Source organism: Nansenia antarctica (genome assembly GCF_963989245.1).
Source record: "Nansenia antarctica genome assembly, chromosome: 4".
NCBI classification, from domain to species: domain Eukaryota; kingdom Metazoa; phylum Chordata; class Actinopteri; order Argentiniformes; family Microstomatidae; genus Nansenia; species Nansenia antarctica.
This window is the reverse complement of record NC_137689.1, coordinates 13,595,345-13,612,994: the sequence shown is the minus strand read 5'-3', so window position 1 is coordinate 13,612,994 and position 17,650 is coordinate 13,595,345. Positions and strand designations below refer to the sequence as shown.

General features: G+C 41.6%; 1 protein-coding gene across 1 annotated transcript in view; it reads left to right on the top strand.

Annotated features, from left to right (window-relative positions):
* Positions 1–17,650, top strand: part of fam189a1 (family with sequence similarity 189 member A1) — a gene marked incomplete at both ends in the record, with an annotated part of 86,614 nt that overhangs the window by 35,528 nt on the left and 33,436 nt on the right. Inside the window, one exon of the mRNA XM_080528715.1 lies at positions 3,337–3,393. Coding sequence (XP_080384841.1) covers positions 3,337–3,393 — 57 coding nt within the window. The remainder of the gene's footprint in view (positions 1–3,336; positions 3,394–17,650) is intronic.

Below are 17,650 nucleotides of genomic sequence, written 5' to 3'. Positions count from 1 at the left end.
ATTCACCGGTGTTGTGACAAAATAGTCACAATAGCCTAGAGACCACTATTTTTCGCAAACCTCTGAGCCGCAACACATTACTACATGCAGATAGTAATCACCAAGAACAACTCAAACGCAATATTCCACAAGGTCAATTCCTCAGATTAAGGCGCAATTGAAAGCAGCCCTGAAGAATTTAAATCCAAAGCCAAAGTGATGGAAACACGCTTTTTTGGAAAGAGGCTACAGCACAGTTGACATTGACCCGGCACTCAACCGAGCCAAGCATACAGACCGTTCCTCTCTGATGGCAAAAAGAGAAAAAGAGACAAAAGAGAAAGGCCCTCCATGAATATAACCCTCATGTTAGCCAAGTGAAGAACATCATTCTCAAACACTGGCATGTCCTTAAGAGTGAGCCATCACTGATAGAGATCGCCTCCAATCTCCCCCTTGTGGCTTTCAGAAGACCACACAACGTTAAAGATGATGTAGTACCTAGGCTTATGCCCCCCACTGTAGCCTCAGAGACTTGGTTACTGGGCCCGCCTGCCGGTTTCTATTGCTGCGGCCACTGCACACACTGTCCCAACTCCCACAAAGCTACCTTCTTTATCATCCCTTGAAAGGAGCTAAATATTGCAATTCCACCCATGTCATTAACATGCTGAAGTGCCCTTGTGGTCTAGTCTACGTGGGTCAGACCAAGTGAGCGGTCAAAGTGAGAGCACAAAAGCGCCATACAAATCTGGATTATGCTCTGGCGCGTCACTATGCTGAAGCAAACCATGGCTCGGTTTCCTCCCTCAGATTTATAGGCACAGAAAAGGTTATGCCATCCCCAAGGGGAGGCGAAATGATCAACTACTATGCAGGGAAGCCTTTTGGATATCCACTCTTAATGCAGATGCTTCTGGTGGAGTAAATGACCCACCGAGCCTCTCCTGTTTCCTGTAATGATCCCTAGTCTACTCTGTAAACATCTGTAAATATGAATATATTGTTGTTGCTATAGATCTACATAATTTATGATTGCTATTTGATATAATTGAGTAATTGATAATTGATGATGAGTGCCATTGTTTATTTTTGTGTTTTTGTTTCTTCTATTAATTTCATACATATATATATTTTTTTTTAAAAGGTGTTTCAAAATGGCTGCCAATTATGAATGAATGAATGAAAGCTTTATTTCGAACATGTGAAAAAAGAAATAGTTATAACAACAAAACACAAAAAAACAAGAAAAAAAACAAGAAAAAAAACACTATTTACTTAACATGTCCGAAAAGGAGTAGGAAGAAGCATAAGCTTATTTAATCCTACCCCTTCTCCAATATTATCCAATGATATGGGTGGAGGATATATTATATACCCCCCCTTTTCCTCTGTTCTGTTGTTCACTCTGAGGAAGACGCAAGTCGAAACATCAGTCACCCTTTTCCTCTGCAATAAACGTGCAGACTATATGAGTGCTCCAGTTTCTTACTTTGGGTAGTCTAATAGAAGTGCCCAGGTAATAGTTTTGCTATTATATTGCCCTCTACTGCTGAGCATCAAAACCCTCGGCTCTTAAACCTGGCTGAAGCGCGTTGGACTTTACTTTTGGAATAATGTAGGTGATATTTCATTGCCAAAGTGGGCAGGTACAATTTCATGTATAGTTTGCTTCTTTGGAGAAGAGGTTAGTCTTTTCTGATATCAGTCAAGCAATTAATAGATTGACTTGGTTTGGATTTGATTCTTTTTGGGGTTAATAAATTGTAAGGTTGAGAAGTACAGAACCTAGAAGATAACACATGAAAGTATCATACAGAACCTATTCAAGACAAGTGGAACATTGATTGCTTGATTGATTGATTGATTGATTTTAATTTGCATATAAAAGACACAGGATGTAGCTTGTCAACGATAACAGCGAGCGTGAAAGGGCTGAATAGCCAGGCAGCCAGTGCTCACTGACTAATGTTGCTAAGTCTTGTTTCGTAATCCTGTTCCGAGAGCAGCAGAGAGGAAAATCCCCTAGTGATTGACACAAAGCTATCACACACAGCTCTCGCCATATCACCTCTCCTCTTACTGTTACAGGGCAGACCATCGTTTAGCTGCTCCAGGCCTCCAAGGCTTCTCTCTCCCTCCCTTCCCACTCTCTCCAACTCTAGGGGACCAGAGTGTAAAGTTCCTAACCCGTCCCCAATGAGCAACTGTCAAGGCAGGGCCTGGGTTGGGCTGATTCCCTCTCTATCATTGTATACTATCAGTAATTACAGCAGATGTGTTAGAGGTGAAGACTCCTCTCCTTCCTGGAAGAGTGCTCAGGCCAGCCTATGGAGAGCTGCAGTTTGCAGTGTTTCCTGGATCTGCAGTGGGGGAAACATTGGAGGTAACCCCAGAGGTGTCCCGTGGGTGTGCTCGGTGAAAATATATAACAGTGTTATTGTGGCATAATGGCCATCCATTCATATTTCCCTAGGTTATTTATGAGGGGGTCACAGGTTGATAATACTGTATGAGGAGTGGGTGTATGAGGTGGTTATGGTGTGGCTCTGGACACACTTATGTGTGTTCAAGACAGGACTAGAGCAGAGGGGTTGCACTCTGTGTCTCTGCTGTCTGGCACAGGGCTGCTAATATGGTAGAGATTTATAACCATCCTGCTTTTTCAGGGATGCAGTTGCTCTCTCTCTATCTCTATATAACTATCTCTCTATCTCTCTCTCTCTCTCTCTCTCTCTCTCTCTCTGCAACAGAATGCACAATCTATTATTCATGAGAGCAAATAGATAGTGAAAGCTTCACATCCCTACAAATGTATGTTTGATGATGATTTAAAATGATAATTTGAATTCAAATCCTCCCTCTGTTATTCGGTCACTATATCAAAACAAACACAAGCGTACAGTATAATTAGATATTGTTGACTATGGATGAAAATAATTATGAGGTTTTTTTCACCCCTAATCTCAAGTAATTTATCCACACAGCCATTGTGACTGTACAAGACAAAGCATCTTTTGGGTCTGAGCCATAATTGTTCTGTTAGCCTCGCTGGTCCTTTCGCTGGTCTTTTCGTCCTGATCTGAAATGGAGAATTTAAAACCTCACACTCCACTGTGCATCCACTGTGACTCCATAGCTATCGCTGTTTAAACAACGTTTTTTTTTTTACTGTTATCTTCAATACTGCTTTCTTTTCTGGAATCTTGGTAAAAAATCTAGCAGAGATAGGCCACAACAAGCGAAGCTGAATGCGGGAATGTTGCTGGTTAATGGAGGATGAAGGAGAGTGAAAGGGAGAGCGACTGGGCTGTATTGCTGTCTAATCTGTGGCCTTGCTCTCTTTCTCTCTCTCAGGTGCTGCTCTCTGGGCTGATTGGAGTTGTGTCATGGAAAAGGCCTCTCTCTCTAGTGGTGAGTAACTCCCTGACTCTAATGCCCAAACCAAGGTGTACCGTCATAGTTCCTTTAACACAGTCTTCAGGGTGCTGCACCAAGAGAGACACAAGATGCACTGCCACAAACAATCTGATGACAAAATAGCCTACATTTCATACAGAGACGCTATCTGGAAATCATTTTGGCTACACTTTATAACGGGAGGCTATATTCCTGAAACCTCAACATGTTTAATACAAGCCTGCAAAATGCGATACTGAACATTTCAATGTGTGCACAGGGTGATTTTTTTTTGCAATTTTCCTACTTAGTTTTAGGAGGATTGAGATTATTTGTGAATTTCGATTCGCTATTATGTGCCTAATTCTCTACATCTGTACCTCACTTCCGAGGAAAATAGACGCGAAGTGTAAAACTATGCTGCTTCAAGCGAGTCCTGCTTCGCAGACTTGCTGCTTTTTTATGTCTCATAGATCACCATGAGCTGTTAAACTGCAGCTCACGCCACAGAGACATTACGATGCTGTGACGGCGTTGGTATAGATTGGCCGTAACTCTCCCTGTTCTCTGGACTATTACGACTCCCTGCCCTAACCCTATCTCTCTCAGCTCTATAGAATAGTGTGACTCTAAAGCTTCCTCGACTCTCTGGGCTACTGGGGTTTTGGTACCCTGGATAACAGCGTGCCATGGTGTTGTTGCTCCCTCTGCTTTGGGATGGCGTGGAGAGGTTTTAAAGACAGTGCTAAAACATATCACAGTTCCAATGTCTTTGAGGAAAGACTCTCTCAACCACTGACCTGGAAACGGTGGTCAAACCAAGGTTAGTTTGAAATCTAGATCATTTGCGCTTCTCCCTTCTTGTAACTGTCATGTGTGTTCTCTCACCAGTGATATAGAGGAGGAAGCTGTACAGCATGCTCATATGAGGCGTTCAACCGGTCACTCTTCCTCAGTTCACATTCACATCACTTCCCCCTGGACAGAAGCTCCTGCAATGTTTTCTCTGGTTTGCTCAGCTGTGTAATGAGTTTCTCCTTCCAGAGGGCTAATGACAGAAATCACTATCAGGGAAGAGGTTGAGGGGCGGGATTCGGATTGTCTGTCATATGAGGCACAGTGAGACCTGCGTTCAGAATCCCTCCTCCGTTTGGAAACAGATTCAGCCTATCAAGCAGACTATCAATGGAATTTAAAAGGTATGCATTGAGTTTGCATTGTGCAGCCAAGCATTGGTCTCATACATTAAAAGCAGCATGGCTTGAGACCGTTGCCTGAATCTTTGATGATGCGTCTCCCATCGCTTTACAAGCGTGGATGTGTGTGCCTTCAGTGCAGTAGGTCTAGGTGTTAGCTCATTATTGACTCCATATCCATTGGTCAAAAGCTTTGGTTTAAATCAGTGGTTCTCAACCTTTTTTGGGCCAGCGCCCCCCTGTCCATTATCCAGGCCTCTTACCGCCCCCCCCATCAAAAAAAGTAGGCTTATTTTCTTCCCTAAATATTAATGTTGACTAATATTCTGTGTTATATAATTTAAAAAGCATGTCACTGAATGCCAAATAATAGATTGGATTTAACTGGGCAGTTGGAATATCATTATCATTAGTTTACCAGAGAGCAGAAAAGCCATGTGAATGTGAATAAAAATGCTGTTTCTGAGTGTTAAACAAACTCAGACAACATCAGAGAATACAAATAGACTGCTACGGAACAGCAGCAATTTCACACATGTCCGATGCAGAACAAACAGTAGGCTGCAGAACTGTACATTACAACTAACATTGTTAGTTTTTTTAAGTGTGCTGGTGTTGCATTTCTCCAAATTGCTGTTTTATGATGCTAATATTTATTCATTTTTGATTGGACTTTGGGGGGGGGTGTCACAATATGGCGGCAAACGCTAGGGGGCTATTATTTTAATATTTTATTTAGTATTCTAGGGTATTATTTTCATAAACTGACCACTTCGAATTTCTCATATCAAAACATATCAAAACATAACAAAACATAACAAAGTTCCAAACAAAGTTCCTCTGGGAGCGCTCAGAGATGGGCGCTCTGACTGAAAACACGGTTTTGTCCGAGCGAACTGACCGTTCGTGCATTTACGAACGTACCCGTAATAACACTGATGACAGCTGATCAATACAAAAGACGCTGCAGCTGATGCGTTCGTTTCCAGGACATCACAAGAGGAGCAACATAACACAAAAAAGCGATCGTATATTTTAGTTTGCAAACACATCGCAATGCTAACTCAGAATGGCACTAGGGATAACATCCACAACAACACTTAACAGTAATACATTTATGTAATATACTGTGATGAACCTGCGAGGGGAGGGGACATTCGTAGCTGATTTCTCTAGGTTCGATTATTGGTAAGCGACAGAGAACTTTCAGGACTGGTTTATTACGATCGCTTTTTTGAGATAGGTTGTTCCTGCTGTGATGTTCTGGTATGGTGGTATGGTATTAGCACTCATTTTAACTAAATTAAATAAGCTGTATTGAAAGGAAGCGAACGAAGCGAACGCAACAATTACAATGAGCCCACAAACTGTAACATATGTCACTCAAGCATAGCCTACAAGGAAAACACTCATAGAAGTTGGGCATTGGTCAACATGATGTTACAGATGGGATGAACGGGGTTCTTTCTATCGTAGCATAGTATTGCAATTTCTGCACTGTACATGAACTGTCAATATTCTTCTACAATGCAGCTTACCCAGACACATTGGAAACTATCAAAAGCTCTGCCTTTGCTAGCTGAGTTTTTAGCTTCTCCATCTTCTTGATGACACTCACTTTTATTTTTTTGGGCACTGCGCTACGTGTGTCTACTTCACAGAGCCCGGCCAAGTTCAGAGCGCTCAGAGATGGGCGCTCTGACTGAAAACACGGTTTGTCCGAGCGAACTGACCGTTCGTGCATTTACGAATGTGCCCGTAATAACACAGCTGTTTTTCATGAGAAAAATACTTTATGCGCGAACGCCCCCCAAGAACACCTCAACGCCCCCCTTTAAAAAATATTGGTTCCAGCGCCCCCTGATGTTGTCTGAACGCCCCCGTTGAGAAACGATGGTTTAAATAATCAAGATGGAATACATCTTCAAAAATATCATTACTGTACTCCCTGTTTCAGCTGGTATTTACCCAGTATTTACTAATAACCTCCTGGTACCTAATTAGCACGGTTATTAGGGCAGCTGAACTCTGAGACGCTTCTTACATAATATCCCTGAAAGCATTCATTATTGGGATCACAGTGATTACATCCAGTACAGTTGTGAATACTAAATAGATACCATTGGTTTGGTTAAAAAAAAAAAATGCAGTGTTAGCTGTTTGAGATGTGTTGGGTATCAGCGGTTTTTTTTTTTTTTACAGCTGGGCAGGAGGGGATAGGGGTCCCGTCCCTGCAGTAAAAGATCTGTAACAGGAGGGAGGTGATGCCTTATTGCCTTACTTTATGTGCCTGACTGGAGAGTCTACGGTCCTCTGCACTCTGAATAATAACTAGTCCCTACTGTCCCTCAGCACCGTGTTGAATGTGTTCTGCACTCTGAATACCAACCTCACCTCCCTACAGTACCTCACCAGACCAGGCACTGCACTGTCCACGCAGTCACACATTGATGATCTGTCTATCGATTTGGACTGTTTAATGAAATCTCCAGACATGTGGAAGTGTGGCGGGGTTGTAAGCTGTCAGAGCAGAGATGAATGAGGGCTCTCTCTCTCTCTCTGGCCCTGGCAGAGGTAGGGGGGCTGTGGGCTGAGGGCTGTGGACGAGGAGACTAGATTAATCTGTGGACGAGGAGACTAGATTAATCGCTGTCCTACAGTCCTGCCATGTTAAGGCACAGTGGCTTCACCCTCAGCGCTACTCAGTGACCTCCCGCCTCATCTCTCTTCCCCCTCTCTCTCTTTCTTCACCCCCCACCCCCGCCCCCAGTTACCTCCCCCCCAACTCATTCACCTCTCTCTCCATTCAGCGTGGGGGTTAAAATAACTTACAACCCATCATTTATAGTGGTCCTCTCCGCTCCCTCTCCCTTTATCATTCATACAAGGATGAACAAGTGACACTTACTGCAGCTATTTACAGTACATAGTAATGTACAGGCCAATACACTCATTTAATTAATTGTTGAAATATTTATGTTGTGGGGTTCTTGTGTACATCCATACAGTATTTACTCTGGTACGATGGCCATGCCAGGGCTGACAGGGTCCAGGTTGGCATATAAGTCACTTGCCACTGGATACTGGCACTGTTACAGTTAACCTGACTAGAATAAAAACGGTCATGTTTAGATTCATTAGCAAGAATCATAGTCGTACACTAGCATGCATAAACATCTCTTTAGATGACTTAAGGATGATAAGAATGAGGGATAAGAGGAGGATGAAACAGTATAACAGTTTTCAGTTGTCTAGTTGTGCACATGTGTAATAAGACATTAGAGAATTTCCAGGACAGTTAGTACAGTACATGTTACTGTATGTGAACTATATTGTTATCAATAAAGATTTTCCAAGCCTGGTGAAAATCAACAAGGTTCGGCACAGTGAGTGCACAAATCCAGACTGTCCAAGTGTAACACATTCGATTAGATTCGATTAAATTAGATTAGATTAGATTCAACTTTATTGTCATTGTAGAGTACAAGCACCAGAAAACAAAGTGCAGTTTAGCATCGAACCAGAAGTGAAAATAATGATATAAGAACAATATATAAAAACATGCTAATGTTAGTATGGCATGTACGGTAGTTTAGAGGTATATACATTTATGAGCTATGTACAGTTAAGATAGCTTATGTACAGTATGTAAAATACAGATGTATAAAAGAGGCTATTTCAAGAGGTATGTGCAATGTGCAATAATACAGTATGTGCAAGGGTAGTATTATATACGGCAAGTAGTGCAAAGGGTAAAGAGTGATCACATTAGCTAATGTCATTTCAGGACTACATTTTACATGATTAAATTAATATTATTATTCATTTGCATGGAGAGGACACCCCAAAATGACAGGCTGGTTCTTCTGGCTTATGCTCTCTGTTCTACTGTCGCATTCATTAACCTTTCCAAGAGACATGGCAGAGCCACCTGTGTGTCTCGTCTCTGTTCTGAGTGTGTCTCATAGCTCCTTGCTGCTTCCACAGGGTTGAGTCATGTCCCATGTAGATCATCCCCCCTGTCATCTACTCAACAGGGCGGGCCATCTCCCATTCACCCCACTGATGCTGTAGCCACCTGGGTGGGTTATAGATAAACACACCTCATCCTGTTCCCCCGGCTAAAGAGAGGATACTGTAATGGAGGTCACACTCCATTGCAGGGAGGGAGTATAACTCTGTTGTTGTGTTGATCTACTGGTGTAGATGTTGTGTGGGTGTTCGTCCTTGTGCAACACAGGAGGAGGACTCATGAGTCAGCAGTTGTTTGGCAGTAACGAGGGGCGGTCCTGCAAAGAGTAGAAGGAGAGAGTAAGCAGTGTTGGGCAATGCCACAAACAGACCTGCTGGTTGTCATTTTGTTTAAAGCTGTAAACATTTCAATACTTATGAGTAACATTGTTTAGTTCTTTCTAAGGATTGGTCTTCTGCATTATAGAGGGGTTGAGGTATATTGCATATGGGAGATAAATGAAATGTAGAATGTGTGTGTATAGTCTGGGAGAATATGGGGGAAATGGGGAAATATGGGGGAAATGACCATAGACAGTAGACCATAGAAATCTCAGTGTAGAGAGAGACACAATCATATTGTAGTTTGTTATTTCAATGTATCTGAAGCATCCAATGCACTCTTGGCCCTGAAGAAATCACGATTAAGCTTAAATGGTGTTGATAAAGGACAAAGTTGGAGTTGTGTGCGTACATGTACACATTTTCACCTGCATTGTGCAGCTTACACATCCATAGTGCCAGTGGCAAGGCCAAGCCCAGCTCTGTTCTGCTGGGATCACTCGTTATCTCCCAGACTCCCTCTGCTCCAGAACCTCCAGAGGGTCTTTATGAAGAACCTTTTCTTTTTTTTGGTCTTTGCAGCCACATTTACCAGTCGCTAAGGCAACCCCAGGGCTAGTCAAGTGTTCTCACATTGCAGATCCCAGTTTGTGGAAGCCACATTTCATATTTCTTCTTGAGCCCCATTGGTCCTATAAGACAAATGATGAAAGGGCATCAGCGTTGGCTTACGCAGCTACTCAAATCAAACCTTGCTACAGTGTATAACATAATGAGAAGAGCCTCCAGTCCTAGCCTCCCCTGGTCGACAGGAGAAATGGAGAGATTGATGGAGGTGAAGTAACCTCCTGATTGCTTGAGGCTTGGTGTAAATCTCCCTGAACCCATAACCCAGCTCACATCTCTATGCTGATGTCCTTTTATCACAGCTCCCCAGAGCACACTGTTTGATCATGGGTAGAGCAGCTGCAGCCACCCTGCCCCTAACAGAACAGAACACATATCACTAACAACACAAACATCGCTAATGTCATACCATTGCAAGCCCAATCAACTTACTATTATCGCATTAAAACTATTTTCTAGTTACTTCCCTTTCTCATTAGATTGTGTATATCTCGAATATTTTTTTTGCATTATTTACCCTGCATAAAATCATACTTGCTGAAATCATCACAAGTTTCCTAGCATCATTTTAATAAAAGTGCATATTTAAAAAATAATTATGGTAGGAAACTTGTGATGATTTCAGTAAGGTTATGATGTTAATCATGATGCATAATTTTCGGCATAGAAAACATACATACTATGCATTTTCTGCATAGTATAAAAACTTTTTCATAAAAAAAACATTAGTGAGGTCCTGGAGGGAAAGACTAGTGAGATGAGTGATGCTGAAATACAGAGATAGTCACGCTTCCTATGGTGTGAGCTTTCTGGTGAAGGCTTGTAGTTATTAGTTTGCTTTTCCCCCCTCCACATTCTCATTATCAAAAAGCAGACCTTCCATGGAGTTCATGGACATCAAGCTGCAGCAACACATTCTTATTGTGGAAAAGTAAACTAGCTTTAAGGATGTTATTTTCCTAATTAGCACTTGCGGAATGTTCTATACGGAACACTTGATATTGCATCACTCGATTAAGTTGGATTTCAATTGTCTGATTTTGATCCTTACATGTTATACTGAAGAGGCAGTCACAGTGATTTTCCAAAAGGCACAAGCAGATATGCAAGCATCTGAGGTTTGAGCCTGACTTGCATGTTCTTGGCCAATTTTCAAAAGTAGTGATATGGTGCGCATCTCTGTGCTCCATATGCGCCTGGCTCGCAGAATAATACTCGCTAATACAATATTCACACCTCCATTTTTAAAAACATGTATGCACATATACCCCAGGTAAAGTTGGGGTAGGATGTGGTACCCCATACAGTACTTGGGAAGAAATGACATTTAAATTGCTTTATCACCAGATAAGGACGCTACCCAGAAAATAGAGTATAGGATATCCAATCAAAATCAAAAGCTTTAGATTTTCATATCGTTACAATTGTGTGGATGCTTCATATGCTACCGATGATCAAGTAGTACTGTATATGATACTGTATATCAGAAATATAGATTTGACAAACTATCAGCCATACAGCATTATGTCTAATAGCAATCTTTGATGCAGTAAAATGTGCTTTTGGTTTTGAGACAGATGGCAATGGAACACAGGAGGAATGGTTCAGACTCATTGGGGGCGATGGTGAAGGTGAATCTTAAAAACAAAACATCATATTCATTCTATAATCAAGTAAAGTGTACAGTCCAAACCATATGACGTTAAATAAAAAATAACAAACATATTACAGGTGGCTCTTACCTATTATCCATCTGGATTCTGAGTGACCCCTCCATACCCGGGCTGTCTCTGGCCACTTGGATCACAAGCTTTAAAGCCTTTTCCTCACATTCGTCCCGGTTTTCACTCACCTCCGATCCCCCACCGGGGTCACTTTCATGGGATCGTATTAAGTGTTTATCGTTAGCTCTTCGTTTTAAATCAGCAACCTTTGTTTTTTATTTGTTTTTGATAGGAGACATTTATTGAGTTGTTGATTCTTTGCCAGATTTTCTCTTTTCATGAAGCAATTTCCTTTGCAGGAAATCTTAAATCTCTATTGTTAAGTCTGACAAATCCATGATTTCATTTGAGATAGGCCGAAGGTTTTCTGACCTGAATTTCCCCTCTTCCAAGTTACAGTCCCTTGTAAAGCAAAGAGTGAGGGGCACAAGTTATTTAAATAAGGTGTGTCCACCTCTTTTTGCGCTCACCTCCACACACAAGTGCAGCATAGAAAGGTCTTTGAAAATAGCTCCTCAATACATAGCTGCAGCGGGGACACAGGAAAATGTGCACATACGTCAGCTTTTAAGTTTCTGTAAAAATCAATGTGTGCGCCCTGGCCTGTTCTCCTCATACAGATTTTAGCTGGCCTTATAGTATTAGTGCCCAGATTAATCTGCTAATTGTGATTTAAAATTAACCAATTAGCAGTCTCAGCTCTGCTCCGTAACCAGTGTGTCGGTGAGGGGGGGGGGGGGGGGGTGTCCCTGAGCCCTGCCACACACTGAACACCATCCTCAGAGGATGAAATTAAATCATTAAATCATGAAGAGCAAACTGGATGAATAACCTTCGGAGGACAGCTGAGTCTTGCTCAACGCAGCATTGTTGATGTTGTGCTGCCTCAGCTCCACAGCAATTATGTGCAGGGATAAGTTTGGGATTATTTTGGGAGGGGTATTGAAATATAAATCTGGTTGATATCTGGAGAAGCACTGAACCATCAATATAGTCATATTTAATTTATAAGATACACTCTATTGAACCTCTTTCCATTATCACTACATCTGCTATCACTGCCTCCCTGAACCAGTGGCTTCACATCTTTCTATGCTAATAACTTCTGATGGTTTAATGATTTTGCGTGTGTGTGTGTGTGTGTGTGTGTGTGTGTGTGTGTGTGTGTGTGTGTGTGTGTGCGTGTGTGTGCATTATACATGCGTTTGTATATTGGTATTTCACAGAACTTTCAGATCTCCTTTTGATGAGGAACCAGGCCTGGGCCAAATCTAGACAAACTGAATCAGTAGAAGATTTTGAGAAAAAGATGTGCTACCTTCAGTCAGACTCTGGCCTTAATACTGAGATAAACTAGATAAGTGATGCTTTTAATCAGCTTTTTATCTCAGCAGGCTTTTTGTTTGAGAGAAAGTGTGGTTTGGCTGACCCTGGTCAGTCAGTCGACAGCGCTTCCATCTTCCAGCCTCCAGTTGGCCTGAGATCAGTTAACTACTAGCGAATCTTTGTTTTCATTTCAAACATTTTCGACTTGTGATGTACTAGATGTCGGCTCTAAAACGGAGGTAAAAAGAGAAGCTCTGGTTGATCCAGGCCTATTGCCATGGTATTGATGCATCATGCTCAATGGGGGCACCACCATGTACAGTATGTATAAAAATAAATCCCTGGGTTAACAAAGAGTTGACGTTTAGAAAACATACAGAGGAGTATTATTGTGCAATCAACCTTCATGCCAGTGCTTGATTATGGTGATATAATTTACCACAATGCAACAGCCACTACTCTTAAACCATTGGATTCCATCTACCATGGCGCCCTTTGCTTTATCACAGGGGATAATTCTAATCATTGCATCCTTTATCAAAAGGTCGGCTGGACCTCATTCAAGTCGTGTAGATCACATCATCCAAAGCCCTACTGCATAAGCTCCAAGCTTACCTAACCTTGTTATTGAAGTATAAGAACATAAGTTACCAAACTCGTTCCTTAAACAACTGTCTCCACTGAATTGGGTAAATCAGTTTTTTTTGTTTTGGTGCACCTCACTGCTGTAAAAATCTACAAAGTACATTATAGTTGGTTGATTTGAAAAATGTAGTTGTTTTTCTTGATTGTGTTTTATAATGTTGTATGATTTACAGTATGGTTGTACATTTTGTGTATTCAGGGCTCCCCTTGTAAAAGAGACTGCAATGTGAATCCCTTCCAAAATAAAGATTAAAAGAAGTGTGCATATTAGTCTATATGCCAATCACTTAATCAAGCTTGAAACCATTATGACAGCAGCTGGTGAAAAGTCAACGACTTTTATTCTGAAAAATGTCAATTCAATGTTGAATATCAATGACACACTTGCTAGTCAACTAACACAGCTTGTTTTGTGAGCCTGCTAACAAGTAGTGTTATAGTTAACTAGGTAGTAGTGGGAATTACTCACTGAATCCATTGCATTGCAATATGTTGGCTTGACTGTGTCATTGATTTTCAACAACGTTGACATTTATTAGCATTTTTCGGAATAAAAGTCAGAACATTTTGATTGGTTGCCGACTTGTTCCCGCTTTCACCCGCTGCTGTCACATTTAAAAAGGTTTGTGTATCCAACAGACTGTATGTTTGTGTGTGTGAAGTGGAAAGCAGGTGCTGCGGTTCCACTGAAGTTTTCCTGATTGGATTCATGCAGGATGTGTGTTGTCAGAAACAGTCTTTGTAACACGAAGAACAGACATCTAGCATTGTTAACAAACAGCAATTCCCCAAGATAATCACCCAGACACCCACACATTGTGCTACTGCAACCACAGCCATCTGGGAGCAAAACATAAACTCTTCTCATGTAAATGTAAGTTACACACACACACACACACACACACGCACACACACACCATGCTATCATGCTACCTTCTGCTGTCCTCATAAAAGAATGAGTCAGTAAACATGGCCCGCAGATTGTCTGTTTATTAGGCCTTGGTATAGCATTATCAGTAGCAGCCTCAGTAATCAGTCTGATGTGGTTGTGATTGTGCGTGGGTTTAGATCCTCCTGCGCCAGTGGGTCCTGTGTGTCCCAGACTTCGAATGATGATAGCCTTCCTGAGAGTCAGATAAATGTTCAAACAAATCCAACAGAGAGGGGTTATAGAGGGGTTCCATGTGGTGTATTCGTCAGTTGCTTGTGTTGTGGGTGAGGATATAACTACCAAGAATAAAGGGTCATGGCCAGTATACACAGCAGTGAATACAGATAATAAAATATTCCAACTCCATGTTAAGCACCAAAGAATACAATGGGAATACGGTACTACCCTGTAATAAGCAACGCATGTCTCTCATTCACACTAGGAAGGTTGGATAGGAAACTATTCTCAGCACTCTGAGCTTAAGCACCCATGCAATTAATTGGAGAGAGAGGAGAGCTAAATGAAAGCCGAAGTCTATGGATCCTTAAGTCCTTCCACTTGAGTTAGCAAAACTGTCGTTTTTACCCCTCACCTCTCACAGCAAGTAAAACATAACTGAGCTGTTGGCACAGAAGAGCTCCTACGTGTTGGACTGCTCCTGGCTGAATGGATGAGCCAAATATTAATTAATTTATTAATTACCCATAGTCCTCTTGTGGGATAATGGAGCACTGCCGTTTGATGTGATGGAAAGGTGGATTGAAAGGCTTGCCGAGGGAAGAAAAAGGTAGGCGAGAGGGGGGTGACAGCTTTGATTGCTGTACCATGCTTAAATCACCGCTATGCCACTGGAAAATAGACAGTCAAGTGGACACTCAGGATCCAGCGCAGCGTGTCGATCAGGGTTAGACCCCATCTTGCTTGTGAAAGACAGAATCGGGATGCTGCTGGGGTGACTCATGCTCTACGCTCAAGATTGCCCTTGTGATTATTAACACATCGTACTCAGCCGTCTTTAAAGTCCTGATGAATGTTAGGGAAAAACACATTTCACATTACTCTGTTATCTCCCTGAGGACTGTGTTTGAGTAGAATGACTTAATTTTCTGTTCTCGTTCATTTACATTTTTGTCAAATTCACCTTAAGGCGAGTACGTAAGTGGGAAACATGGACGTTTATGAATTCAAACCACTCAACATAATGGAGTTGTGCATTTTTTATTTGCCTCATTCACTATGAGTTACAGTTATCAGCAACACATAGCATTCCCTTTGGCTGTGTCATGTTGCCATGGTATTTCAAGATAAAGTTATTTACAATAGTGGAACAATGTGTGAACACATCATAGAGGGTGTTTTTGGTTTAGGCATTTCATTCAAAGTTCACCAGCTAATATGATTGTCTAATTGGATGTGTTAACATGCTCCAGTCAGGGGGTTAGCTGTAATTGCAGTTAGCACACATCCAACACTTCACTGATGATTGAACAGATATACTGTGGAGTAACTCATGGTACTACACCACCTTTATTAAAGAGGCCTGTTTACTGTTACTGATGGAAGTAGACCAGTGGCGTAGCGCAAAATCCCGGGGCCCCCCCGCAAGGTGGCGGCGGGGGCCCTTTCGCAACGGAGTAAAAAAAAAAAAAAAAAAAAAAAAACGTTTTTTAGAGGCCGATGCGTTATTGACGTTGCGAAATTTCGCAATATGCACTCTACATTCTAAATGCTTGACTTAGCAAAAGGTACAAACAAGTGAGAGCAATAGCCTATAACTAAAACCAAATGGTAGACTACACTACATCAGTAGAATGTATTATAAGTAGAATAGTACAAGCATTATTTATTTTAACAAAGTGTGGTGTGCACAGCAGTGTGATATCTGTAAACATATCTGTAGACTCTCCGCTAAGGGTTGCCAGATGGGATTGAGAATTTCCAACCTAATCAATCTAAAAACTTCTAAATCCACCAAAAACCAGCCAATCTGGCAACCCTGTCTCCGCTGCATCAGAGTCTACTTGTTGCGTAAAATTGGCCAGGGTTAGTCAAATCCTTTGTTGGACATCTCGTTTCTTAAGTCCTGGTATATTGTGGCATTTCTTTACTGTTTGCCATCTGGTCTAGGAATACCCAGGGAGACGCAGACAGCAGAAGTAGAATAGAATAGTAGAATAGAAAAAGAAACAGCTATATATAGCCTAACCATGCTGAATTATGTACCTGTATGATGCACTGACAGCCTGTGACTGTGAACCTGGCCGGACCCTGCCTTTCTGCCTGAGTTTGAGTATGATGCTGCCCAAATAAATGTTATTGTTTAGTGCTGTACGCTTTCGTGGTATTATATTGTGTGAATTATCATCTGTATGTTGTTTTTCTTTCACTCGACTAACCGCCGAGATAATACTTGAGACATGTACTTCCGTAAACATACATTTTTTATTGGATTTTTTTTACAATATCGGACCGACAGTCCCACATATAGCGGCTATAATGTCCGAATAGAGAATCTATCACCACCTAAAGAATGCTTATTGTACTTTGTATTGTATTTTCGCTTGCTCATTTTCCTTGTGTCTCGCTGCCTACGTGTGACGTCAAAGTCATGTTGCTATTGGATACGGCTAACCATGTATATATTTTTAAATATAGGCCTATATATTAAAATTAAGGTTGACACAATGAAGGGCCACTTATTTTCTTTGTTTTATATATTTTTTAATTATTTAAAAAAAAATAATAATAAAAAAAAAGTGGATCCAATGTTAGGGGGCCCCCTAGTGGCTGGGGCCCCCCCGCGGTGCGTCGCTTGCGGGCCCGTCCGCTACGCCACTGAAGTAGACCTGCTGTGTGTTTTCTACTGACACTGCCTGGGTAACAGACCCTACAGAAAGGCTGATACTTAACTTTAGGCTGCTAAATAGGGTTAGGGTTAGGTATGAATGTTAAGTGTATCCAATAAGGGACTTTGAGAAATAGTTTCTCCTTTAGTTGACTTTAGTTAACTTTTGTCCCAAACGTTTCTATGTGAAGGTAAAGAGTTGTGAGAGATAAGGTACCCATACTCTTGTAATCTCTGGCCCAGCTATTGTTGGTGATGGAGGGCTGGAGGTTGAGAGTCTTAAGTAAAGTCAGACCCAGGAAGAAGGTGCCAAATTGTGTGTATTGATGCCTGGCGGGGGGAGACCTGGCCTCCTCCACAAGCTCTGAAACAGAAACAGACCAGGTCACTCTGTCTCAGTTTCTCATTAAACCTCTGAGCGATAAAAGGTAATGACAGCTGAATTGTCTCTGGAGATGGTGAGGCTGCTGCTGTTGGAATCCAATACACAATATACTCTCAAATGACTTTCACTGCCAGTGTAATATGAATGTGAGTGACAACACATTCAAGACCCAGGAACAGCAACATGTTTCTAGTCTTTATGTAGTATCAGTAAAGCCTCCATGGTATTGAGGGATAACTCATATCATGAGACCGACGTTTTATCCATCTTAAAGCAATGAAACGGTTCTGTAGTTCCTAT